The sequence below is a fragment of the Zonotrichia leucophrys genome, chromosome 1A (assembly GCF_028769735.1).
Source record: "Zonotrichia leucophrys gambelii isolate GWCS_2022_RI chromosome 1A, RI_Zleu_2.0, whole genome shotgun sequence".
Classification (NCBI taxonomy): Eukaryota; Metazoa; Chordata; class Aves; order Passeriformes; family Passerellidae; genus Zonotrichia; species Zonotrichia leucophrys.
Genome location: NC_088170.1, coordinates 57531188 through 57558913, shown reverse-complemented (window position 1 = coordinate 57558913; position 27726 = coordinate 57531188). Strand labels below are relative to the sequence as shown.

The 27726-nt window shown below is 38.0% G+C and overlaps 1 protein-coding gene across 1 annotated transcript in view; it reads left to right on the top strand.

The window, feature by feature from the left end:
- The window catches only part of SLC2A13 (solute carrier family 2 member 13), a 146384-nt gene that overhangs the window by 81330 nt on the left and 37328 nt on the right, over nt 1-27726 (top strand). Inside the window, exons 5-6 of the mRNA XM_064702818.1 lie at nt 17796-17959; nt 22039-22159. Of these exons, the coding sequence (XP_064558888.1) occupies nt 17796-17959; nt 22039-22159 (285 nt within the window). The remainder of the gene's footprint in view (nt 1-17795; nt 17960-22038; nt 22160-27726) is intronic.

Below are 27726 nucleotides of genomic sequence, written 5' to 3'. Positions count from 1 at the left end.
TTTCAGGGCATGTAGTTCTATCTTAAATACTTTTATCTTACTGCAAACCCCAGTTTTTTATGACTCTTGTCACATTGTGGTAAACTAACTCAGGCACTGCCATAATTCTGAACAGAGGCAGAATCAGGATGTATAAAAAAAACAACCACAAAACAACCTTCTTTCCCTCCCCTGTATATATATGTATGTGTGTATATATGTATATGGATATCACAATTGACCTGGAACATGAGCTCTGCAAGATACTGGCCAAGTCTTTACAGGTATTTGTATCTCACTATATATTGATTTATCATATTTGTTAGCTTTAACCAGCTAGAAAAATCATTTAAACACATATTGCCAAATCCCTTCTCTCCTGCAAACTCTGGGATGGGATGGCCACCTCCTCTTTAAGCATCTCTGAAGAGGATTCTGCTGCCTGGCCATGTTTGCAGTTAGGCTTGAGCAGCTCCAGTGGCTTTTCCTTGCATCAGTGTAAGAGATGCCACCATCTCTGCAAACCCTTTAGGGCAGAAATGTCCATTAACCAGGCAATAAATATGGGTAAGCAGTTTGAGACTGTGGACTTCTGTCCAATTTTGGAAATCTTAATTCCCTTAATAGTGTAATAAGCTGCTGCAGACAGCTAGTGTTGGAGGAGGACTAGCCAATGCTGGATTGGGAAATTTAAAAAAGGAAGTACAGAAAGAAGAAGAAGAAAAACACATCAGCTGGGATGGACTGTGCTTTAAAATGTCCTGTAAAGCCACTGTTGGAAAAAGAAATTAATTCCGTGGTTAGAAGCTGGCTCAATTGCCCATCCTCTCAGCAAAATCCAAGAGCCCTGTTTAGGTTTTGCCTTTTGAAAATGGAACAAGCAGCTCTTGGTCAGCTGTGACAACACTTGAGCCCTCATTTCTGCTGTGTTTTGTTAGGATATGCTGAAGCAAATGGTTTTGTAAAGAAAAAAGATGATGTTGTGTAACTTTTTGTTTTCTTTTGCAGCTTGCTTGTTCTACTTTCTATAAAAAAATATTTTTTTCTTGTTTTTCTGAGGGAATGTTACTCCTGAGACTTACTCAGCTGAGGGACAAATGGAACCAGTAGATTCCTGCAAAGAACACGTTGTGTTGTGTTGCCTCCAGTCCTTCTTACAATGACTTTAAAACCCTGCACTGTATGCTTGCAAGAAACTTTAAGCACATTTTCTAATTCAGACTTGCAACTTACTGCCCTTAAGTGACACATTTTATCTTCCTGTAGTGTGTATATTACAATAGTGTTCACACAGAGACACGATTTCGTACTTCTGAGTTTTTCTAACTCAGACAAGAGACTCATCTGGACTATTACCTTGGAAAGAAATGGTAGTTGAGCTTCTGTGCAGCTCTTGATGATGACTCAGGGGAGTCTCTCAGTGTTCTGAGTGCTATGTGCAGGGTCATGCAGGGTGGCTAGAGCAGTATGACTGTCACTGGCCTGGGCAGCTCCACACTCTCTCTTTCATCTTCTCTTCCAATATAAAGCTGATCTTTTCAATAAATCAACTTTTGGGTTTTTCTAACAACACAATGTTGCAGTGATTCCATGCTTGCTGCACTGGAAACCATCATGTACAGGAGCATTGAACTGTATTTGCCATACACATTCTGAAATTTTTATTTTTGTGTGTCTTAGGTTCTGTGCATTGGCTTATTGCTTCTTGTTCTCTCTAAATAAAGTTATGAAGAACTTATAAGCAACCAGTATTTATGACACCTCCCTAAACTAGATGTTCTCTGTAGAGAACCCATTTGGGGATTTATTCTGGTTTCATAAAAGACATTTTCCTTTCCTGACAGCAAAATTCTCTGTCTGGAACAAATTAACTGCCATTCAAGGACTAATCTCTTCCTCCATGGCAGAAATTTCTTCCTCTGTGGCACTGCCTGCTGCAGTCACTGTCATAGATACTCCCCAGAGGTTTCAGACCAGAATCACATCTGCTGCTTTGAGTCACAGCTTCATCCTATCTAGTGGGATTTCAGTGTTCATTAGACTAATTAATGATTAAGTGCAGCAATATGACATGGCTTGGCTGTTTTGTCATATCAGTCAGCTTTCTCAAGAATTCACAGTATCAGCTATTTTCTGAATGTGTGGTTTTGTGCAAGATTTTAAATAAGCAGCTTTCTCACCAAAGGCAGAAGTGCACTGCTGTCTGGTATAATCTTGCTTGAGCTGCACAGAGGTAGCTAAACTAGCAAAACCTGTATTTGTAAAAGGAAATATTCAGGCAGAAACCTCCCTGTAAGGGAGATCTTTACCTCTGTGAAATTCGAGGTATTATGAGGAGAGAGGAGCAGAAGCAGGAGAACGGGAACAGAAAGTAATGCTAAAATTGAGTTGCTTTCCTCAGTAAAGCAGAACAACACATAGCACTGAATCTGCTGCTGCTTCATTGTGGCCCTGTGGTTTCCCCTCAGGTTATCCACCTCTGCTCAGGTACTTAGAGTGGTTTTCCAGCTTTTAAAGAAAAGGTGCTTTGAAATTCTTTTCAGGATAAAAAATACCTAATTATATTGTGTGCATAAGTAATTATTGTTTATATGTATTATTAATCTAATAACTGATAGCTGTTGTGGATGAGGGGGTTGAATGTACCCTCAGTAAACTCACAAACAACATCAGGTTGGGTGGGGATATTATCTGCTGGAGGGCTCTGAGGAGGTTCAGGCTGGACATCATGAGGGTGATACACTTGGAGACCACTGAGTATCTGAGTCGAATGGAGCCCACTGATGGTAGTGTGGCACTGTCTTCACTGAGGAAATCAGGGTGATCGCAGTGATGGCCCACATCAAGGGCATGGGTTTACTAACTTTTGGAGAAGATTAAACAGTGTGTGACCTGGTGGTGAGAAGGCATAAAGCAAATATTTATCTAGCCATCAGGTTTTGACCCTGCAGTTTTCCAAACCCATGTTTTCTGTCCATCATGCTTGAAGTCTGACTTGGCTGGGAGAGCGTGACCATTGCTTCAGGAGATGCCACCTTCCCTGTGGGATCAGATTTCCCCAGCAGTGTTAAGAAATGCTTCTTCTGATTTCTAATCTTCTGGCAAGGTATCAGCCACCAAAGGGCAATGTGTCAAAAAATAGTAGCCATAAAGGTTGCTTGCCCAATAAAGTCAGCTAATTTTTTTTTGTAAATTATGCAGTAATTCATTTGGTGTTCTTGTGACACAGCTGTTGAGGAAGATTTCTTCCATGACATGTCTGCAGGTATCTGTGAAGATCAGTGAAGTGAGGCTACAAGGCAGTTATTTGCTGTGTGCATACTATTACTTGCTATATTTTAAACAGGAAATTTTTTAAATTTTGCAGCACACATAGACAGGTCAGCCTGTCTATAGTATAGATAAGTATTATTTAAGATTTTTTTCAATGTATTTTTCATATATCTTGTCTCTGTTTTTTTTCCATGCGTCCCCATGTGAGAACATGACTAGCAAAAGTTAACATTCTGTCAGTATTCCTTCTTCAGAAACTACCTTTGTATCATACCCTTTTGTCTCTTCTCAAAACCGTGTAAGTTCTGTTTTTCTCTGGTCTCTGTTCTGTGGCCCTCTTTATGCCTGTAATAAATGCTGACAGCTCCCAGCCCAACAGTTATTTCCATCAAGTGCAGACTGTTACGTCACTCAGATTTCTGAGTGCCAGCCTGAGATAAGGACTTGAATGAAAAGGCAGCTGGCATAAGGTTTGTGTCTGAAGAAAATGTTACTGTGTCTGCTAAGGCCGCAGGAGCATCTAAGGCAAGAGCAGCCTTAACCTTCAAGGGGTGTCCAGATCTCCAGCATTCAAGGACAAAGCACATATCCTTTTGGCTTCTCTCAGTATTCCTAATAAAAATTGCTGTGAGAAGCTGAGAGATGGTGCTTGCTTCTTTCCAGCATGAAGATGCCGTGATGATCCAAGCTTTCAGCACCCTGAAGTAGGCTGCTCCAGTGTATTTTGGTAAGATCAATATGTTGACTTTGGACTTATTCCACAGGCGGGTTTCTGCCGGCCAGAGGTGTCCCTGTGGACAGCACAGCTCACTGTAGCCATTGGGCCTAGGTGTAAAGAGCTTAAAAGCTTTAGGGTTTTTTTGTACTTTGCTTGTTCTCTGTGAAGGACAGAGCTGACAGGTAGATAGGCTGTGCAGTTGTATAATTGACCACTCAGGGAAACTGATGTTTCCTTTTTCTGTAGTAGCAATCTTCCCAATGCCAGTTGGTGTTTCCCCAATCCCCAATCTCACTTGTGTTATCTACTGTAAGCTCTCAACCTTTAATTTCCTTTTTCCTTGCAATGCAAGTTCTCTTCCTGAATGTGGTTCTTTAAAAAAAAGCACTGTTCTCAAAGCAAAATCTTTGTGAGCAGTTCATGATGTCAATGTGCTGACGTGGTCTCAAGTCAGGAATGAATGGTTCTTCCTCATTATCTCATCTCTCCCCATCTGTCAGCATCCATTTGGGGTTTTTGCTTTGTGTTTGTATTGCAAGCTTTTTGGGAGAGGTGATTTAATTGTTCTGTTTCTGAACAGCACTTAGCACACTGAGTCCTTCCTGGTGCTGGAGACAGATATTTCAGTAATGCAGTCAACCTTTAGCAATGAAACTATGTTCTGCTTCCAACAGTGTAATTCTGCAGACAGTTCTCTTCTGAGTGTAGAATATAATGATCTGATTTCTCTCCTCCTCTTTCCTCAGAATGCCCACCAATGAAAAGCTTGTTCTGTCCTTATGCAGGCTTTCCTTCCAGAAGGAAGGTCGTAGTCTTGTGCTGCCAAATGTCACAGACAGCAGCTTCTGCACTGCCCATGAGAGTCTCATTTCGCTAACATAGGTACTTTTTCCATTTAGAGGAGAAAAAAAAATACCACATAATCCTTTGTATTTATTGCAATGAGAGAAAGGAGCTTTGCTGATGATATGTGACAGCACTTTTAATAAATGAAGCTCAGATTTTAAATTCTTTGTGAGAAATAGCTGGATGTCACCCATTTTTTTCCAGTGCAAGTAAGGTTTGTCATTTGCAATGTCAGTGTTGGTGTTTGAGGGTACAATACTTATTAGAACTTTACTTTCTAACCCCAGAATATTTGTATTTTATATTGCAGCATGCTGTATTTTACAATTAAATATTTATCTTCTGCAAAGAGTGCCAGGCTCTCCCCTGGTCAGGAGCCGTGGGCCTGCTGAAGCCCCAGTGGAGTTTTGCATGCTCTAGAGAGGTGCGGAGAGTCTAAGGCTGAGGCTTGATGTTAGACTGAGAGGAAAAAGAAAAATCATAAGGAGAAGAATGCATATTTAGTATGTGTGTTGGAGAACTAGAAAGTAAAAGAGCAACTTAGCTTTAAGGGATTACTTTTGCAGAAATTTTGTTTCAAGAACTATGTTAGGTTCTCAGCAGATTAAAGTATGGAAAGAAAATATGTTGTTGCAGGTATGTGATGTTATTAGAAACAAGTTAGGAGGAACAGTGAATCTGCATGTGTGGAGAATCTTGCTACTGCAGATGCACATATTGTTCTTCTCTTGACAAGGATCCCCAAAGAAATTTCAATTTGAGAAAGTCAGCATTTCCCTCTTAAAGCTTACTTGGGTGGGGTGGATTCTGGGTGTTGTTCTTGATGCAGTAAGTAGATCCTGGGAAGGAATTAAGCCCAAGTTAGAACCCAAGAAGAGTGAAGACAAAGGCAGCAGTCAGGAAGGAAAGCCAGACAGAAACACAAGCAAGAAGTTGGATGAATAGTGAGATTTTAGAGTGCTGGTGTGTCTGTTAACTCCTCTTATCTTGGAAATATTTGAAAAATGAAATTGTATTTTATTAAATGTTTCTTTGTATCAGATAGTAATACACCATTGAATTTTTGTGGGATTATTTTGTATTCTACAGTTTTAAACTCTGGCTTTTTTATTGTGAGCCAGTCACTGTTTGGCTGACCTTGTGTGTGACTAATCCAATGCCATCCATATGATTGTACTTTTTTAAATCTTGTGAACCCTTCCAAATAACAAAAGGTAGGTTATGGCAAAATAGCAGCATCCAGATTTAGTGGCTGGGAATACAGAGATAACAAAAAGATCCAGATTTCCTATGTGCAGAGATGCTTTACTCTGAGTGGGAACGAGCAGAGCAAAGGCAGTATCACCCTACTAGTCATTCACAGTCGCCTGCTGACAAATTTACCTCTGTCTGACCTTAAGAAAAGAGAAAGGAAAAAAATAAATGAGAAGCCAAATTACTAGATCCTAGTCCATGAAATAGGTCTGCTAACTCTTAAATAAATAAATAAAATTAAAAATATGTGCTTATGTGTATATATATATATATATGTATGCATGTATATATGTAATAAATAGTTTCATAAATAACTTGCTCCAAACATTTTAGGTCATATCTGAGGATGTTAATAGGGCCAGAAAAAATAGTGGAAAATATAAAAACAGTCTCCCAGCATTTAGGTGAATAACCTTTAGTCATTACCTTCCCATTAAAAGGGGAAAAGCCTATTCATGGACAACTTTGCTTTAGGAGATTTTTCACTCTTCCATTGCCTCATAAGCCAAGTGTGTCTGCTCAGTGAACTGCTGCTGTTTCATATTTTTGTAGATCTCTATCTTCCATTTGCACTTTGGTTCTCCTCTTGAAAATGAAATCTTGCTCAGGACTGCTAATTGCAGTTTCCTCAGGCAAGAAGATCTTTCTTTTGTGCCAATGAAACTCATAGAAAATTCATTTTTGTGATGGGTTTTCTCCTCTTGGCTTTACTGTTCCTACCCTTCTGAGATTAATTTATCTTGGCCACTTTGAGAAGAAAAGGACTTTTATTCAGTGTTATTTCTGGAGTCCTCCTGAGGAGGCCAACAAAAGCAGTGCAGTGAGGATCCACAGTCACAGGGCTCCACTGCCTGATGCTGAACACTTTGTGGAGCAGTTTATCATCTCTCTTGCATGCCATGATGGCAGTTGTCCTCTGTCACTGAGCTGTCAGGTCAAGATGCTGTTTTTAGCTAAGGTTGCTATTTCTAAAAGGACCTCTGGGAAGAATTGACTGTCTGAAGGCAGATGCCTGTTGCCCTGTAATTGCTACCTAATTAAAATATTTCAGCTACAATTCACGTATGCCCCTAAGTTCTCTAGATACCTGACATGGAGGCTGTCAACTGTAAAGTAAATTTTGTTCAATGTGACATTTTGGAGCAAAATCCCAGTTGTGGGATTTGAGTTAAAGCTGTCAAGAAGACTGGCTTCCTCTGGAGACCTTAACCAATGCATCCATATTCTCACTTGAGTTTCTTTACTGTTCTATACTCCCATCTCAATAAAAATTTCATTCTGATGTCCAAGTAACCTGTCTAATCAGAAGTGAGAGGTATTTGCCAGATAAGCATTTCAGTAGAGCCTACTGGATGAACTATGAATATAAACGGAATGGAATTAAATATTGCAGCCTACAAGCACTGAGCACATCATCACCATCATCATCATCAAAGAAAGAAACAAAGTCAAGAGGGAAAAATCAATGTTATTTCTTACATTTTGGTAAGACATTTTTGCTGGGTTTTTTTTAAGATTATAATCAAAACCAGGTACAGTAATTACTCTTTTGAATGCACTAGGGCTGAATTACCTTTGCCTCAGGCAACATTATGCTGTTTGCTGCTTACTACATAAGACCCATAAGATTGTTCTAAACAAACCTTGTCTAAGTTGCCATTTGTTCTTACCTTCTGAGAGTGGTTGAGTGTTGAAAAATGTGTATAAAAACAATTTTGTGCAGAACACAATTCATCTCACAGATAAGATAATTGCACAGTCAGTGTGGCAATAGGACTTTTTCCCTCTTTTCTGATTCCATTAATTTGAATGTTTAACTTTTCTGGCTTCCTGTATACATTATGTTGTATTTTATATACTTGGTATTGTTAAAAAAAAAAAAAACAGAAAAATGCAATAACTAGTGTGTTAGAGAAGTCTTGAAAGTATACTTTTTTTCTTTCCCCAATCCAGGAATAGCTGAATCATAGGAAGTTTCAGAAAGGGAGACCATTAAAACCATTGACAGCAATAATTACTATTGGCATATGAATACAGGAAAACATAAAGCTGTTTCATTAAATGAACAATTTTGTGGTAGCTGGCCTCAAGGCTAATAAAATGTATTTGTGTAATTATTGCATTTTAAAGGCTTATTTGAGAAGCAGGATAGTGCTGCACTAAGTGATGTAGAAATGTAAAGCAGAACAGCTCTTGGTTGAAGAGATTACAGTTAGAAATTATTGAATACAGGAGTACAAACAAAAAGAAAAATTAAAGTGTGAAGAATAATTAGATAAAATAAAATGGGATAAATAGGATACAGTGCACTGATTTTATAAAGCAAAGTCAAACTGTAGAACAACCAGATACCTATTCTTTGAACAAGTAAGTGATTTTGATAGAACAAGAAAATGTTGAAAATTTCTTTTATCTGGAAAGTTTTGATTTTTTAGTTCAGTTTTAGTTTGAGGATAGTGGCATTGCTCAAGAACTATGAGTAAAGGTATAAGCAGAAATGTTGTTCAATAAGGTAGTGAGAAACAGCTACTGGAAAGACTAATTAACTTTATTCCTTTCACTGTGGTCCTGTTCATACTTTCACCAAGTTTGATACTATCAGAAATCAGATCTTTCATGTTTTAAAATTATGTTAGAGCTCAAAGAGGGAAACTTTCAACATAATATGCAGCAGACTACCTGCACATTAAAGCTTTTATTTTCAGCACTGTTCAGCACTAGGTTTTATTGTAAATGTATATATTGAATATATACATTAATATATTGAAGTAGTATTAACATGGGGAATCCCAGGGCCTTCTCATCATACTAAGGTGTGTGTAATGAATCTTTATTTCAGCAGCATATTCTGCTTAACTCCCAATGAGGCCCTTTGTTCTGTACCTAGCTGAGAATTGTAGCACCCTGGGTGTTACTGTTTGGTACATTAAATTCATTTCCAGTAAGGAAATATATGAATCAGTGGGTACAAAACAGATTGTGTAGTATGGTTATGATTAGGTTAATTTTTCACTATGTTGTAGAATTAATACACAACTAAAGAAATGTAATTATTCTTCCTTATTCTTTGTCTCCATTTTTTAATTAAGAAAGAATACCTTCATTTTTCTTCACTTTGCTCTTGTGATTAGTGCTTGCCAAGTGCAGAGCTTAGGGCTGATGCTATTACTGCAGCCTTTTGAAGCATTTTTCAAGTACCTGTCACTTGAGCACATAAATGCTGAGGCTGTGTTGGGAATTGCTGCACGATGTGTTCAAAGCAGAGCTGGTCTGTCCTGTCATTCTTTCCAGAAAAGGCTCCTCATATGGAGAGGAAAATGACCTTGACAGCACCTCCTTAATCAGTCTGAAAGGTAGCAAAAGACAATTTGAGCTTCTTAACACTTCAAAAGAAAGATCTGGATTTCATTTTCATTCATTGCCCTGAAGAATAACCTGACTCTTCATCTCCCCCTTTTGGACATTTCCTCCTGTCCAATTTACCTCTAAACTGTAACACAGAGCTCCACAGTGTACTTGTGGTGAGCAGAAGGAGAACTGATCAACACCTACTTCATCTCCCTTTTCTTTTGGCTGTTCTCAAGTATTATCCCCATATGAATTTTCTCATGAGAAGCTTGGAAAGTTATTTAAAACTTTGCAGAGAAGAAACAAATATGAAGAAATTAAATTACATCTCCAAGGTTACAAAGTCAAGAACCAAGATTAATATTTAGATTTTTTATCTTGGCATTGAGCTCCCATGATGAATTCTGAAGGACAGAGAACATAAATTTAATGTAGTCGAGCTGTCCTTGCACATAGAATAATTGGTCTGAATTGGATAAGCTGCCAGGGATTTAAAACTTGGCAGCTAATTAGTTGCAACAAGGAAATGATAAACATGAAAGCAATCTTTACCTGTAACAAAGCAAGACTGTGGATGTGGAAAGTATTTGCTCAGAGCAGTTAAACACAAAGACTGTTCTGTATCCATCCTTTATTAGGTGTTTCCAAGTAACAGTGATTTACTTCAGAGAGGAGTTAAAATGTATTTTCAAACGGGACTCACATAAGTATCTAGCATAGAATCTTTCCAGCTGTTTACTGATTTTGTGTTGAAATTTTCATTCAACTTTATCTAAAATTTTGTTTTACATGTATTTTCTAGCAGCTTCACTGATTTTTCAATGCAAAGTATATGTAAATACTATACATAAGACATAGTAGTAAAGGGTGGCAGCTAGTTCTCTCCTATATGGTTAAGTCATACATAACTTTTTGAGAACACTGTAAGATGCTCTGTATAAATTTAGAATGGCATTTCCCTGTTGAATAGAAGTATGTAGAGTGTGATACACTCTAGGGATTATCAAACAAATCTGATGTGCAGCATATGGTTCACAGATTAAAAGGTTACTATTCTGCTCTGTAGAGAATCCAGCTCTATTACATTAGCCTTTAGCTCTGTATTACATGAGTCTTTGCAGTGCTTTCTGTAGCTGTGGCAGTTTTGATGTGGTGCTTAAGCAGATATTTTTTGTATTGAAGAGCAACGTGTTTGTCCCTTTCAACAGGTAGTGCAGTCACAGCACCTCACTTTGCTGCCATTGTGAGGGCTATGCTGTAACACATCTCACAGCACATAGAAATGTGTTGTAGCCTCTGCTAGAAGTTTATTTTGTAGCTGCTTTAATTATAATCGTTCTTACCATTTATGAACAGCAACTGGTGCAGACGTCACCAACTTCGCAGCACTGGGGAAATGTTTTTGCACTCACATTACAAATTGGAAAGTGCCAGCTAAAAGCTAAATCCTTGGAGGAGAGAGTAAATTCAGTTTCCTCAGGTAAAATTGCTGAAAGAAGCTCAGCTTCTGCAAGTGGTTCTCTAGTGGTGCTAAAAGCTTGTTCTGGGTCTTTACAGCTGATATATTTTTCTATTAAAGGTTTTGGACTGGGAATTTATACTCCAGTTCTCCCCTCTGCTGCAAGCAGAGCATCTCTACAAAGCATAGTCAGGGCACAGAGTGAAGCAGCATGGGTAGGAAGAGGTCTGATGGAATTCTGAGGCTAGAGCATCAAAGATTGAGACTGATGTTTTGTTTAATGGCAGAAAAGCAGAAATGCATAGTTGGGATGCTTGCAGATTCATTTTTAGTAAGTGAGAGGGAAAGAATGAGGCTATTCTGACAAGTTTTACTGTTGAAACTGAAGAGGAAATTACAAAAGTGTCATCCAAATGCTGCATTTGGCTAGATTAATCATTCAGACATCAGAATTTGAATCCTTTGGGTTTTTTGATTGTCATTTTTATGCTATGTTAACATAAATCCTATGGTTTTACCCATCCTGAACATGAAATGAAAAAAATCTGACTACATTGGTGATTCCGCCATAAGAAATTTTTTGGATCTGCTGTGATTTTTTTTCCTTTCTCTGCTAGAACAGATGGGACAAAGGACAACAAAAAAAATTGTGTAATACAAGCAGACACTACTGAATTAATATTCACATGCTGCACATGTTTAAGTTTGCTGTGCAATTACTTTTGTTTTCTAAGCAAGGAGAATATACAAGTCTGTTGAGATCTTGATGATGTGCAGTGTATGTCTGAAATCTATCACAAGGTAATATTTGATTATATGAGTATTAAAACCTGAGACTGGATTTAGAAATTTCAATTAAAGCACCACAAGTGAGTGGCATGGATTTGAAAGACACTGAACACCTGCCATTTCTTAGAATTTGGTTCCAGAAAAACCTAAAAATATGAATTCCTGAATGCGGATTTAGAATGGTCAGTTGAGGTTGTCAAAATGGGATTTTTTTGCCAAAACCTGTACTCCTGTAAAGAATCTCATCTGCCACCACAAATATGAGCTCAGATGGACTCACTCCAGAATTACCCTTTTGGGTTTGTTTTGTAAACAGTCCTGAAATGACTTTTGGTAATATGGGTACATCTGTGCATTGAAGTCCAGGGAAGTCTTTTGTGCCAGTTATTTCAAAGAATTATTTTTATTTTTTTTTACACAGGACATATGCTTAATACTGTTACTAGTGAGGGCATTGTGCCCAGTAGTGACTGCAGCTACAGTTGCTCATGTGCACATATGCATGCTGCTATTCTTCATTGCTCATCGTGCAGTTTTCCCTCAATGGATGTGGGATTGGTGCCAATAGGTTTTAAAGGGTTTTGCTGTGTGTGGTGTGTGTGTGTGTTTCTGGTGCTGTAACAGGCTAATTAAGAATGGAATGAAGGTGTATATTTAATGTAACATTGTTAAGGAAGGCTTCCACCATTTATTCCTGCATGGGGTGTGTGTGATGGGGTCATCGCAGGGGCTTTAGGTGCTCCTCCCCAGCAGTGCAGCAGTGCCAGAGGCTGCTGTGGCTGCCTTGCTCTGTTTGGGCACTTCCACCCAGCCCCATGTGCCAGGGCCTTGCCCAGCCTCACCTTGCAGAGGAGTTTTTCTCACTGAGTCTTTCACTGTTGGCTTTCTCAACTCTCCTGCCCTTTGTCCGACCCTTTTCCCCTGGCAATAGGGTCTGAGATTGGTTCTATTCTTTTCCATTGCTTTTTTTTTCAGAAGGACAGTTTGTCACCTCAGTAGCTTTACTTGTGGTTAAATTACTTTTATCTATTTTGCCTCCTCTTGCCTTTCCAGGAGTGCAGCCCATTCTCTGGCCTGTTATGCTGTGCAAGAAAAATATCTTTAATGCAATGTCTTCTAATTAAAATTGAAAAGCACAGAATCATAGAATGGTTTGGGTTTGGAGGGACCATAAAGATCACCCAGTTCCAACCCTCTGCCATGGGCAGGGACACCTTCACTCGACCAGGCTGCTCAAAGCCCCACCCAGCCTGGCCTTGAACACTTTCAGGGGTGGGTTGTCCACCACAGCTTCTCTGGGCAGCTGTTCCACTGCCACACCACCCTCACAGGAAGGGATTTGATGCTAATATCTAATCTGAACCTACCTTTCAAATCCCATTGCTCTAAGCATGCTGGCTCCTGGCTCTTTTGAGACTGCTGTGTCTACACTCCCATTGTTTGCTGCTGGCCTTGGCTTTAAATTGATTTTTCTCTCTTTTTTCATGCTATGTACATTCTGCAGGTCTATTGATTTTAATGAGAACTGATTTCATTTTTTGGGATTCCAGAGCACTTACAGCAGGCATTAGAATACCCTGGAATATATTAGACCTAATTTAAATTTAACTGAAATTGTCAGAATAAATGAATAATTGAACAAGGTATGTTTTGTAAAACACCTGGGGGATTTTCTTTCCCTGTTTTTATACCCAGTAATTTGCAGACAGCCCTTATCTGCATTGAGACTCTGGAGTGTCATTATTCTACTGCAGGTAGTACTGGTGGATAACTGCAAATAGTCGTTCTTCTTCCTCCTCTCTCCCAAAAGCCCCAGTGGTCTCCATTTATACAACAGGGATGGCAGTGGTGGTTTTCTTTCATAAAAGTTCTGATGAAGAGTTAGGCACTCATATACTGAGTAAAGGCGCTAAAGACAAGGAAAAGTTGATATTACTTTGCTTTTTGTTGCAGTGCAAAACATACAAGTGTTATGGGCTCCAACCTATTTTTTCTATGCTGGAAACTGATCTTTGTTTTAGGAAGAGAAGGAGGATGATAAAGACTTTGTTCCTTCCAGTGCTTTCATTTAATCTTCAGCTCTGCCTATTACTTTCCAGTGTACCTCTTCAGTAAATTCACCCTATCTCTTCAATGGATTTTTACTGCAGGGTTCTGTCTGAAAATTTACAGAACACTATTTTGCAGACTGATACATAGTTTGGTATTATTTTCTTGCCTAATATTTTTTTATTTTCATAAATAGATCCAACTCATTGTATTTTACTATTTTTCTGTCATGAAGAACAAAACAATTTCTGTCCCCTAAAGTTTCAGGTGAGAAACTGTGAGGTCCTGTGAAGGACCCACATGAATAGGTGAAATAAGTGAATGTGAAAAGCACACTGACTGTTGGCAAAGAGGTATCTGGTGCAGAGCAAATAAATTTTTAAAAAAGAAATTTTTTTTCAATCTCACAGCAGATACTGCAACAGTATTTTCACATTACCCAAGAGGTGTGTGACAGTACTGTGGTAACTTAAGGAAGTGAATTTCTTTGTGTATCTTGGTGATCTTAATCCTCTAAAGGTTTTTAATCCCTGTCAAACACTGGTACACCTATTTTGCTTAATAGCCATAGAGTTTAGTCTGTTTGGACACTAAAAAAAAAATCCTGTGTTTTCTTAGTTACCAAAATTAAGATATAAATACCATAATTTTTAAATTATATGGTAATTTAAAAATCATTTTCACGTACTTTGTACATGAATAACACATGCTGAATCAGAAAACCTATTGGATGTATGTAGTTATCTGTCAAGCAGTACTAAATTCTGAGTGTTTGTATTACCATAATATACTGATTGTAATAAGTGGCATTCACTGTGCCATTTCAGTCTGTGCTGAAGGCATTTATAACTGAGTACATTGTTACTGCCAAACAGGGGATTTGAAGGTTTAATTTAGTTTAAGTGTATAGTGGCAGCTCCCCAGGTTGCCTCCCAGGTACTGATTCTGAAAAATCCATTACAGACGTAGAGATGATGTGGCAGCCTTTCTCTTGAAGAGCTCCTCAGGTTTCTGTAAAGAGAGCCTTAGATTTTATTCATTCCTTTTATGAGAGTTATAAATTCTGTCCAAAAAGGCTGAAATCCTGAGGCAGAAACTTTGTTGGAGTGGATTTAGTCTGACAGGTGGGCTGGAGCAGCATCTTGTGGAAGATGGGGACGCTCAGAGCAGTGATGGCACATTATGGGCAAACATTGATTTTCCCTGGGAGCTGCAAAGCCTGGCATGGTGGCAGCTTCTCTGCTGCTGAAGATGCTAAGCTGGGAACCCTGATGCATCCAGAGCTGTCTGTAAGATCTGCTTGAAGGGAGGAATTTATCCTTTTCCTTAAACATTCAACATTGCTGCCTTCAAAAAACCCTGACTCATTAAAAGAAAAAGGGAGGGAAAGTGGTTTTGGGTGCTTCATTTCCTTCAAAACTTTTCATTTTCAATATAGAATCAAAGGAATAGTCTGAGGAGGCTTGAATATGGAAGTGTTTTCGGGTTTATTTTTCTTCAATGTACTGCAGCTTTTGATATTACAATTCGTAATGCTGAATTTCTTAATAATTTTGACATCCTCAGAAATCAACTATATTAAAAATCTTTCTGTATGTATCCAACTCAATTATTTTGTGTGGCTTTGTATTTGCATGTGTTTATTTGCTTTCTAAGATACAGTATTTGTGTAAAAACTCCAAGTATTCACATGTGTTTTAAATTTTCTTTACATTTTAGAGAATAAGCTAGGATTGCACAGCTTTGTCACTGAAGCTGTACTCCCTGCAGGACTTGCAGTACTAGCTGTGTTTGTATAATACCACAATTTAACCTTTTCCTGCCATGTAGGTTTTTTCCCTTGTCAGGAAGAACTTGAAAAGACTGATGTTTTATTACATTAATATACAGGCTGCACAGACTTGTATAAAAAATAAGCACACTAAAACAGATGAACATACTAAATATATTTAGTAGTTGTTATAGTCTAGGTAAGTGCCCTTTTAAATTTTGGAAGTTAAGTTGCTATGCTGTAAGAACTATGAACATCACTGCTCAACACCCAAGCTTTGGTGGCTTGGCATTTGGATTTGCAGATTCTAAAGTTCCGTGGTTTGTTTTCCACAGAAATGAAATATGCTCTTTACTTATGATAAACAGCAGGCTTCTATTTGAAAATATATAACCTGTGAGTGCAATAAGTAACCAGAAGGAATGATGGGGGCAAAAGGTGCATGCTTGTAGGGATTAGGCAGTAAACATCTGCATGCTTTTATGTGATTTCTTATTCTTTGCTTTTTTTGACTGTATAGACAGTACATTATACATTGCTGCTGACAACTGGCAATTTCTGACTTCCCAGTAGAATTGGATTTTAAGAAGATTTAGATATGTGGAGTTAAATTTGGCTTCCTGAAACCTTGTCTGGTGGAAGTAAATGGGAGTTTCATAGTAGGTGTCAGCAGGCCAACCCTTGACGTTTATTATTTCCCTACCCTTATGCAGAAAAAGAAATGTGTATTGGGAAATCAGAGACTGAGTCATTTTGGTGGCTGAATCAGTGCAGTACTATGTAAGGTTTGACAAGCAGTTAGCAATTTAATTTAGGGTGCCTTAGGACACGAGGTCACGTTAATGTTTTGATGTCTCTCCTTCATGAATCTTCCCTCCCTGGGAAGCACAGCCTGGCTGGGCTCTGTGACAGGGGCTGAGCCTGGGTGAGTCACTGCAGTCTCTAAGGGCTGGGCATTGACCCAGCCTGGCTCAAAGCCACCTGTAGCTGCTGGGTCCCCCGTGCCAGCAGGTTCACTCTGGAGGCCCTGTGGTGCTGCTCCACCAGCTGGTTGTGTGGGCATTGCCTCCATGGCTGCACTGGGGAGGAGGAGCTGAGGAAAGGGCTGGGAGAATCTCAGTGCCTTGTGGGTGAGGGCTAACACCCACCATAGTCATGGTCAGTCATGGGTGGCAGTGTCCTAAATGGCATCTCAGCATGTTGCCCCATCACGGGCTGTTGATCTGAAGTAAAAAGCAGAATGTGCTTGGAATAGAGGAATGGGAACTGCTGGTACTCCTGAGGCTAGCATATCTGGGTGTTAGACAACAAGGGGACATAAAGCAAGCTACATATTGACCAGAGAGGAAAAAAGAAACTTTGACATTCTTTATGGCTATTCCTGTGTGATAGCCTGTTGACTGCAAGGTGTTTGAGGGCTTGAGTATTCAGTATTTCAGTCAGCATAAATTAATAGAAGCTGAAAAGTTCTTCTACAGCATCAACAAAAGTACTCGTGTTTCCTTGGGCATTTATTTAGCTCTCCTTGAGAACATGGGCACAAAGTCTGTGTTCATTTGATTGCTGTGAAAAATGGTAGAAGGCTTCCACTCTCCTCCCTTTTCATTTTGCTCAGTTCAATTTTTTATGAGTTATTGTTTGTGTGGAACAATTGATTCTGTTTAGAAAGAAGTAGAACATTCTGTCAAATGCTCCTGTTGGATGCCGATTCACATCCCTGCAGAGTGGTGCTAAGGCATTTCAAAGCAATCATTTTTTGGTTAAGGCAAAAGTAAGGCATGGGGAGGGTTTTGTGCATCTCAGTGGCACTGAAATAAGACTGCAAAACCTAAAACCAAGAGGATGTGAGTGTCACTTGCAACATGTTGGATACCATAGATTAGTTCTGTATGACCTTTAAGAGGACTGAAAATCTATTTGATTTTGAGCTGTCTTTCCCTAGACAATATACAGACTGCTAAAATCCCAAAAAGAGCATAAAGCAATGGATGAATATGAAAGGCAGATTAATCTAAATTAAAAATGCAAACCCCACTTCTAGCAGAATGTGATTGACTGTTGAAAATATAAACAGCCAAGAGAATGGCAGTTCATCTCTTGATGTCCTCCAGTCAAAACTTTAGTCAGGTGCAAGTTATGCCTTGGTTATGCCTGATTTCCCAGGGTGATTGTATGTCAGTCTTTAACTGCATTATGCAAGAGGTCATACTTGATATTTGTTATCATCTTTTTCAAATTGAATCAGAAAGTATACCATGAGCCAAATTGAAATAAACAGTGTTCTTATTTGTTTCTCCCTCCCTTCACAGGTACTACAGTGCTACCATTTTGCAGATGTCAGGAGTGGAAGATGACAGGCTTGCAATCTGGCTGGCTGCACTCACAGCATTTATAAACTTTATTTTTACTCTTGTGGGAGTCTGGCTTGTTGAAAGAATGGGTCGCCGGAAACTCACACTTGGTAGCTTAACAGGTGAGTGTTTCATTCATGTATTATATTTTCCTCATAATTGTTAATTAAAGGAAAATAAAATTTCAAGTGCAGTTTTTTTCAAAGTAGTCAACTTTAAAATTACAATGTTGATGCCATCTTCTCTCTGAAATCTTACATGTTTTCAAGCCTATTAGTAAAATACCACAGCTAGAGGCTAATTTAAAAGTGACAGCCAGTTATTTTTTTCAGATGACTTTCTCCTTGAAGCCATGTTTTACAATGTTTTCATTTAGCCTTTTTTCCAGTTTAAGGAATCAAATGCCTGGAATATCACAGCTGGTTAGTTTTTAAATGTCATTTATAATTTTGGGCTTATTAACTGGAATTCAGAACCATCTGATGAAGGTGTACCAGAGAAAGCATATTGCATAGCCATTGCAGCACTTTGTAGAGAGTAATGCAGTTCTCTGCATAGTTACCTCAGAGACAGTACAGTAAATACCTTACATACATTAATGTGATTTTATTTCACCTCCAGTGTGAGATACACAAAGACAGAATAGTGATTTTGTACATTTTGTCCAAATATTCAAACACCATAACTCATCACATAGGCTTTTCTTGAAAGCAGAGAAAGGCAGAGCAAGCAGCCTTCCTGTGTTCAGTGTGTCATGTTAGGATGGTAATTCCCTGCTTGTTCCTGCCTTCTGTGCTCGTTTTTTCTGAACTGATCTGTGACCAAACTTGCCTCTGGCTGAAGGTCTGGAAGGTTCAGATGTTTCCAAGAACAGGGTTTTGTAAAGAGAAACTGTTCCTGCTCCTCTTGAAATAGTGTTCACAAGTGCTTAGCTGTAAAGGTTTCATGTCTTCATATTTTCTTCATATTTTGTTCTGCTGTTGCTGTCAAGAATCCAAATTTCTAGTTAGTGCACCACAGCAGAGAGGGACACCAGCTGCCATGTCACTGGGTGTGCAATTCCCAGCTCTCAGCTGAGTTAATCTACACTTCAGTATTTGAATGTTTTTATATAGGCAGAGCAGCAGCAACACAGTGACGTGAGTTCTTTAGTACACAGTTACTCAAAGCATGTTTCTCACATTTTAAAGATATGAAAAAAAATCTCAAATTGCTACTTTTAGTCTGTTCCACATCAGTTACATCTCCCTTATATGTCCTTCTTCCTTCTGTGCCTCCAGGCAGTCTGTTGTCCTGTCTTTCTGTGGTGTGCATCTCTCCAGGCCTTGCACTGACGTTTCTGATTCTTGGGTGCTGCCTCTCCTTTAATGCCTATTGAAACGGAGGATTGATTGATTGTTTTTTTATTTGGCCCCACTAATCTTATAAGTCTGGCCAGCCACCCCGAAGAGTTTATTGCTTATCTGGACCCAGCTGTATAGCTGTGATAACCAACATGGACTTTTCATATTATCAGAGCTCTTTGCTTTTTGGCTCTGCTTAACATGTTCAAAGGTTGTATATCTGAAATGTAGATATAAGTGTCTCTTACAAAGCATGTTAGTCATGGATCAGAAGAGGATATAGCAATAAGACACAGAATTAACAATGGAGCATAATGCATTTAAAGAGTTATTTGTTAATGCTGTTTGGACACAAAGTAGTTGTTTAGTAAAAATGGTCTTTTTCTGTGGCTGGCTGCTGGCTGCCTGTCTGCAGCATCACTTGAGCCAAGCTCTAATGCTTGCTGTGGTTTTATCCTACAGTCCTTCCTTAAGGGTAATACAAATTATGACAGCCATGAAATCATACATCATCCCTCTGTACTAGTTAGAATTTTGTCATGCAACATTTGATTTAGGTAGTGGTGGATATATGTTTTCCTTAGCAAGAGGGCTGTGTAATAGAACGATAATTACTAAATCTACTGATGGATTTGTTTTCCATGTTGAGTTTTCTCATGGGGTAAACATATCTTACAGCTCTACTTTGGTTTGCGTTTCTAAGGACATTACAATTTACACTGAGTTATTACTGGCAGCTTCTCTGGTCTTTGGGGAGGACAGGTATGCCCCAGTCTCCCACTGCATAAAATGAAGACAAAACTACTGCTTTTGCCTGCTGCTGCAAGGATGTGGGGCTTTTTTTTTTTATATAATAAAACCTTATTGATTAGATGTTTATTAGATAAAAACCTACAAGTATTATCAGAGAGTAACATTAATGTTTTGATTAAAAGCCAATATACTGTAATTTAATTTTGTAATCTTATGCAACTTTTCCTGTTTTCTGAAAACTTTTGGCAGAGATGTTTTAGATTTCATTATGTCTTTATCATTCTCAAAATATTAGAAACTTTTAAAAAATGGAACTTTCCAGATCACATTATGAAAAATTATACTAAATTTCTGAAAAAAACCCCCCGCTGCTTTAGTTCTCTTTACTACAATTACTAATATGTCTCAGTTTCCTGTCCATTTTATATCTTTCTTTATCTTGTCTGTACAATTTCTTTATTTTTCTTCTGCTTTTTTCTTTAGTTAATGTCTTTATTCAAAGCTGTTAGTTGAAAAGCATGCAGGAACTCTGACAAGTATATTATTCATTTTATTTGTGTTTTCTTCCTTCCCTTCAGAAATTGTCAATTTGAAAGGTACTTGAGCATTGTACAATTTGTATCTCTTTTTGTAACAGAGGGGGTCTAAAATATCTTCAGGATATTTTCTTTTTCCCACCTTGAGCTAATGATGTTTTGTGATTGTTTGATTTTGTTCATCATAGAAGAACATCTACAGAATGAAAACATATTAAACTTCCTTTGCCAAGTTTACATATTCAGTACTTTTCTAAAGAAACAAGATACTTACAAAGATTCTGGAAGTGAGTGTTAGTGTATTTGGTTGACTTACAACACAGAGCATATTTAGAACAAATATAAGTAAGATTATAGACCCTTTCTTAATATATTTGCTGTCTGGTTTATGGCATTTTGAAAATACAAGACATCTAGTGCAATATCCAGCCTGCCCTGAAAACTGGGATTATTAGTGCACCTACCAGCCATAGCTAGAAGAGAGCCAAGAATGGAATATCTCATGGTGGGAAGGTGCTTTCTGCACATACAGTTTAAGTTCTTAGTTGCCTCAGTTCAGGTCAATGTGTGGTCCAGCCATTCCTGCCTGTCGGCTGTGGCTGCTTGCACAGTCATATCCACAGATAACATTATTATATAAATGTTATAAATGTTCAGATACTATTTTTATCTCTGAGAAAGGTTTTCACATACTTGGGTGTGTTTTTCACATACTTTTTTCACATACTTCTGGTATGTTTGCCAGCTAGGAAACCTTTATGCAACACAGATCTCAATGTGTCATTGAGTAGCAAGAGGTGAAGTTTTATAAGTGTGAGTTTGAGGCAGTAGTATCATGCGTAGTGAGGTTTATCAATTTTCATTAAAATGATACAGTATATTGTGTGTGTGGCAGATAATATGAGTTATATTCCAGTAATGGCCTGTTGCACAAAACGTGAACCTTTTTTGTCATCTTCCTCTTGCCATTTTGTCCAGCTTGTGCACAAGGTGTTTGCTGGGGGAAATGGAAGCAAAAAGATGGAAGGGGACTTTTTCCCAGCAGATGTTATGTGTGCTCTTTGAAACAAGATATGTTGCACTTTTTGATTGTGTTCTTATGAAAAGTCAAATTTCTCTAGTTTCACAAAGGGAAGTAGAGTCAATGAAAAAGCTGATGCTACTTTCTGTTTTACAGAAAAGCCTGCAAGTCTGGGTGTAGGAGTGAAGAAAAGTATGGTCATTTCAAAGCCACTAATAAATTTTACCTTTACAATACTATTTTCAACACCAAAAATAATAATACCTGTTCACTCAAGCAGTCATCAATTCCACAGATTAAAGGAGTCTCAACCTACTAATTTAGTATCTGGACATGAAAGCTGGTGCACTTGAGTTTAATATCTAACCTAATTTAGGATGTGGATGTAGCAAAGGGTATTTTTCTTAGGTTCTCATCACAGCTCCTTAGGGAATGCTGTTTGCATAGTGATGGGGTGCCTTGCTTTCCCAAGCAGAGTTCATTCAATAGACAATTATTTTGTGTGCTCTGGAGAAAAGTGTCACATTGTTCTTTATCTGTTTTTTTAGGTACTGCTGTAGCACTCATTATCCTAGCTTCGGGATTTTTGCTATCAGCTCAGGTCTCGCCAAGAATCACACTTAATCCAACAGATCCTTCACATCAAAACTCTACCTGCACAAAATACAGGTGAGATTTCATGGTCATTCATCCAATCTTCTTGAAGATCGTTTCAAATTAATTTTTACAACCTAGTGTGAGTAACAGACAATTATTCACAAAGCCTGGTACAAGGAACTAAACTAGACAGCTAAATTTAAAATCCTAAATTCCCTCTGTAGAGAAAAAGAGACTTTTTGATTAAATTCTTTGAGTATTCCTTGGGAATTTCTTAGACTAAGTAAGATGGTTAAGTGGCAAATTCCATATATACCTCTTCTAATATATCACACCTGCGTCAGATATATTTTATAAGGAATTTATAAAAATGCTTGCTGTTATTCATCTGCTTGTCATGTATAGCAGCTGTAAGCTCTTCAAGAAGATGGGTTCCTTGCCTGTTGTTTTCCTGAGCAGGAAGAAGTAATGTTCAGATAATTGCATACCAATAAACAATTATAATAAATGTGCTGGCTTTGACCTATTTTCCATATGCAGTCATAGCTTCAAATAACATTACTTCGGAGGGTCTAAGAATGTGTAATTTTCTGTATTTTGTGTGGTTTATTCACGTGTGAGTGCTCTTATGTTCATTTAGCTGACAGACTAGAAAATTCCCTATTCAGAGAAGACTAGGTCAATGGCTGAAGAAATTCTTAATTATGTCCAAAATCTGTCTTTTTGTAGTGGAAATAAATATCAAGAAATGAGAGGTACACTTCTGGTTTTGTAGCACTATTGGCTAGAAATACAGTTCTTGGCTTTTCATATGCCAGAGCAATGTCTTAGATGAAAGATTCTGAGATTTATAGAAAAGATTTATAGAAAGATTTATAGAAAACTTGGGAGGGGATGGAAGGTCCTCATTAAGTGTAAATAATTACAAATAACCACAACACAGGATACTATCAGATATAATGATTCCTGTATTAAAAGTTGTTTTCTACTGCAGAGTCAGCTATAATTTGCAATTTTTGAGATGGGCCTGTCTACAAAATGCCGAGTAGTCTGGTTAAAAAAGGTGAGGGGGGAAGAAGCTCTCCTTTTGCAATCAGATTACATTAAAAGAAAAATGGGAGAAGGATTTGCCTAGTGCTTCAGTTAACTGTTTGGAAAAGATGTCTGGAGAGAGGAGATGCACCCTTTGTAGAACTCATAATTTGTTATTTAATAAAGCTAGACGGGAAATGTAACCTGAAACCATGTAAAATTTATGTACAGGAAATACGGCAAGTCCTACTTAAAAAAGTGAAAAAATCTTCAACAGCATTTTCATGTTTGAGTTAACCACAGCCAGTCAGGAAGAAAATTTTCATGGCTTTCAATGTGTGCACTTCTGGGCAAAAGCATGAAAAATTAAAGCAGACAGTTCTTATAAAGGCATGTTACTTCATGAATTATTGGAATACTTGTAATCTGTCGTGATTTCTGTTTCTGATGTGAAGTGGGGAAAAGCAGATAAGATAAAAATTCAAAGGTTCTGGAAAAAGAGCAATAGAATAATTTAAATATGTTCATTTGAGAGTATTTTGAAATAGAAGGAGCTCTCTTTGTTTAAAGATCAAAGTGAATGGAGGAGGAAATAATGAGCAACATATGGGAAAGCTTTAGGTGCTTCTATTTTAATCTTATGCCATACTTTAGTAGAGAGACACAAAAGCCAGAGCTGAAAATAATAAATGGATGCATTTACCCACAAAGCACAGAATTAGACTACAGCACTCGGTATTTAAAAGGTTTATATAAAAAAAGGAGGGATTGATATGCCTATTAATAACTTTCACACTTGTATACCTAAAACTGTATGAATTTTTATGCACCAAAATATCACCAAACTATGATCCAGATGGAGCCAAAGGAAGAATTTCTTCAGCATTATGAATATTAGTATTAATTATTTCTGAAGGATATGACATACAAGCATATATTTGACTTGGAAAAGTGACTGTGTATGCACAGTGTCAGTAAGTGAAATGAAATATTAAATATTGGTTTTGTCACAAGAAAGTAGATGGTGTTTCTGGCATTCCACTTGGGTTAGAAGAACTTCAGCATAACATTCATGGTCTTGGAAGGAAGAGGAGATGGGGACTGCAGACCAGACAAAAGCTGAAGGCTGAGCTTTGTGACTCACCTCTCTCTCCTTTTTGGCCTTGGAGGTATTCCCCATGGCACTTATAAAGTTGAATAAAAAAGATTCCCAAACCTGAGGCTTTGGAAGTAAAAGTCTACTCTGTATAACATCAATCCTGCATATTTTCTTTGCTACTTGAAGAGTAATGGCTTTACTGTACAGATACCCACAGTGTAGGGCAGCAAGTGTTGCTGTAGAGACAGGTACAAACAGAATAGCCAATCAAAGTAAAGGGAAGTAAATGAATGGCAGTGGTCCCTTGCTCCTTAACCCATATTTTAGCTCATTCTAGTAAAACTACTGGTGTCTCAAATTGCTTAGCATTGTGTCTTGCAAGTCTTCAAGAGGTCTCAGAAAGTTTGGGAGAAGCAAAAGGCAGCAGGGCTTCAGAAGATGAACTCAAAATGCCATCTCCCTGTACCTGCTTTAAGTATCTGCCTGCAGCTTGTAGTTATCTTTCTCTTATGGGAACACAGTGCATCTCTGAGCTGAGGTAAACTTTAAGTTCAAACCTGGTTGCAGCTTGGGCATTTCAGAGTGTGAGGCTGTTTCCTAAAAATAATTTGTGTTTGTCTGTGTCAAAAGGTATTTATAAATTATGAAAACATCAGTAGAATTTATTTTGCTGGCAGAAGCTTCACTGGTACTGCACAAAGTAAAAATGCTTTTTATGTTAGCAAATCCATTGTGTTAAAGTGTGGGTGTCCATTAAGGAACCCTTAGAGCTACTACAAACAGTCTGTTTGCTTGTTGTTCCTTCAGATCCATATTCCTCTGCACAGACTAATTCCTGCTGCTAGAATACCAAAGAAGATAGAAAGACTAGCAGATAAAGAGCACAGTCCTTGTCCTAACTCAAAAAAGCACATAGGGCTGAGTACTGTGTTCTCAGAGAGCTGTGCCATGCAAATGGAGTTTCAAGGCACCTGTACGTGGTTGCAGAAAACAAACCAGTAAGATATGCTGTGCATAAAATAAATAAAATATTTTCATTTGGTCTGGAGATGTACAATATTGTAGTTGAACAGCCCAAAGATAATTCATTTATCTGTAAAAAAAAAAATTGAATAATGGAAATACCTCAAATTCAGCAGGGCACTCCAAACACTGTGATTTGTTTTGCCTCCTTTCAGCTGGAAGTGGGTGTTTATCTCACTAAGGAGAGGCAGGGTGAATGCTCCTCTCTGCACCATCCATTAATGAAATTTCATTTTCACACTCACCTGTATAAGGTTGTGTAGATATTTGCAGTGTGACCACCTGTTTTATTTGATCTTAATCTCCTCAGCAGGTGTGATTGTACTTATCATCAAGGCCACAGAAATCTGAAAGGTGAATTTAAGGATACAACACAACACCATTCCAAAATTTGTCACCTTAGAAGTGAAAAGATGAACTATCCATTCCTACAATTATTCTGACTACCAAAACTCTATAAACATTCCCATTTTTACTTGCCTGATTCTGGAAGGAGATTTAGGTTAGGGCATGTGTATTAGCTACCCTCCCACCTTTTCCCAATCTTTAAAGAATCAATGATGTGGTTGTTTGGGACATTGAGCCATTTCTGTAAGATGACTGTGGTCCTGCTGCCCTGTATTCTTGCTCGGTTTATCTCTATTCATGTCTTTGTCTGCACTTCTTGAAACTTGGTTTGCTCTAGAAGACATAATGCAAACCTGTTCTGCCTAAGCAGTATTTTTCCTGTCAGTTACTGTATGAAAATGGGAAATATTGTGTTAAGCTTAGGTCAGCCTTCATATGTTAGGGAAATGATACCTGAGCACACAAAGTTTCTCGGAATCCTTCCTGAACAGATTGTCTTCAGACTGATTAAAATAACACAGGCAGTGCCAGCTGTGCTGGGCACACAAGGACTCTGTTGTTCAGTTTTGAATTAGTCACCCTCATGTGGTTCATGATCCTTTGTACAAATGCACACCACTGAGAGGAAGGCAACAATATTTAGTACTTCAGCATGGCCATTTAATAAGATAGCTAATGGACAGAAATGTATATTTTCTTTATGAATGTAGCAGAAGTATGTAATTGTGATCAGTCCTGAAAAACTCAGCTAACCTAGTAATTGAAGCTACTTTTATTGTATTTAATAGCCTTAGGATGCATATAGTAGGTGTATTAGGTATTGTACTTTATTTTACTGAGAACTCATTGACAATCTGATGTATCAACAAACTAGACAATTCTGTTTTTCATAATGTCACTGTATCATGGAACCAGTATTTGTTAAAATATGATTCTCATTTTCTCTTTCTACTGTCAAAGTGCCTGAGCTACTGGTTTTATGATAACTGAGAATTGCAGTAATAAATACAGTTATGTGTTTTGGCCATTGAGGTCAGAAAATTATGAATATAAAAAGAGATAAACATGTCTGAGAATGCTTTTGCCAGCTCTTATGAACCATAGTTAAAATTCTAATAGTTTATGTTGCAGAACTGTGAAATGACCTCAACATGGTCTTGAAATTTATTAAGTAAATAATATAGCGATATATTGCTTGGTAATGATTTTCCCTGTGCTGGCATGTTGGTCCTATCAATCAAAACTTGTAATTTAATTTTAAATTATAAAGGATAGGAAGGAATATGTCAATTCATGTAGGCATCTTTAAAGTGAGTGAAAAAAATCTTCTCTCATCAATTTAAACACAAAGATCTGAAAAGAAACTTACCTGAACTATAATGTCTGAGTGCAATGCAGTTCCTGTAGCCATTGGTAAGTTTTCCACATGCTTTGACTCAAACTCTGCATTAGTGAGGAAACAAGTTGTTATTCATTTAGTAGCCTTTTAACACTTCACATCTCTGCTAGTACTTCTAAGACTCTGCTGTTTAACAAAACCCAAACCAATGCTTAGGGAATGGTATTTTTAAATCTTCCAAAGTGATGGTGTTACACTTTACAAGGTCTGCAGGTTTTAGTCACACAAGAATGATTTTAATCAAGTTTGAACAGGGCTTCTATCTGATATGCCTGGAAGCTGAAAATATAGTATCTACCTGGAGGGTCTCTTTGGAAAAATAGTTTTGAAAACAAATTATTCTACAGAGACAGCCCCTCTGTCCAAAATGAAGGCATGTGTAAGTCAGTTGTTTCTGTTCTTTATTGTCTGTGTTGCTCAAAAATAAATCTAGAAGCTCTGTAGTTGGAGGCTATATAAATTCAGAAAAAAAGATCATCGAAGACAATAAGCAATTGATACCTATAAGCAGATAGATCAGGACACTTCTCTTGTGATGGGAGCATTTCAGCAGAGTCTGGTGCTTGTAGCAGTAGGGGGACAGCCCTAAGGACTAGGCAGGGTTTGTAGAGTCATCATCCTCACGGGACTGTGATAGGTGAGGAGAATAGATGAACCTTCACATCCTCACCACACCTAAACACAAACAGCAAACACCAAGAGGCTGAGAACAATTTCTGTGAGTTTGTATAAATTATG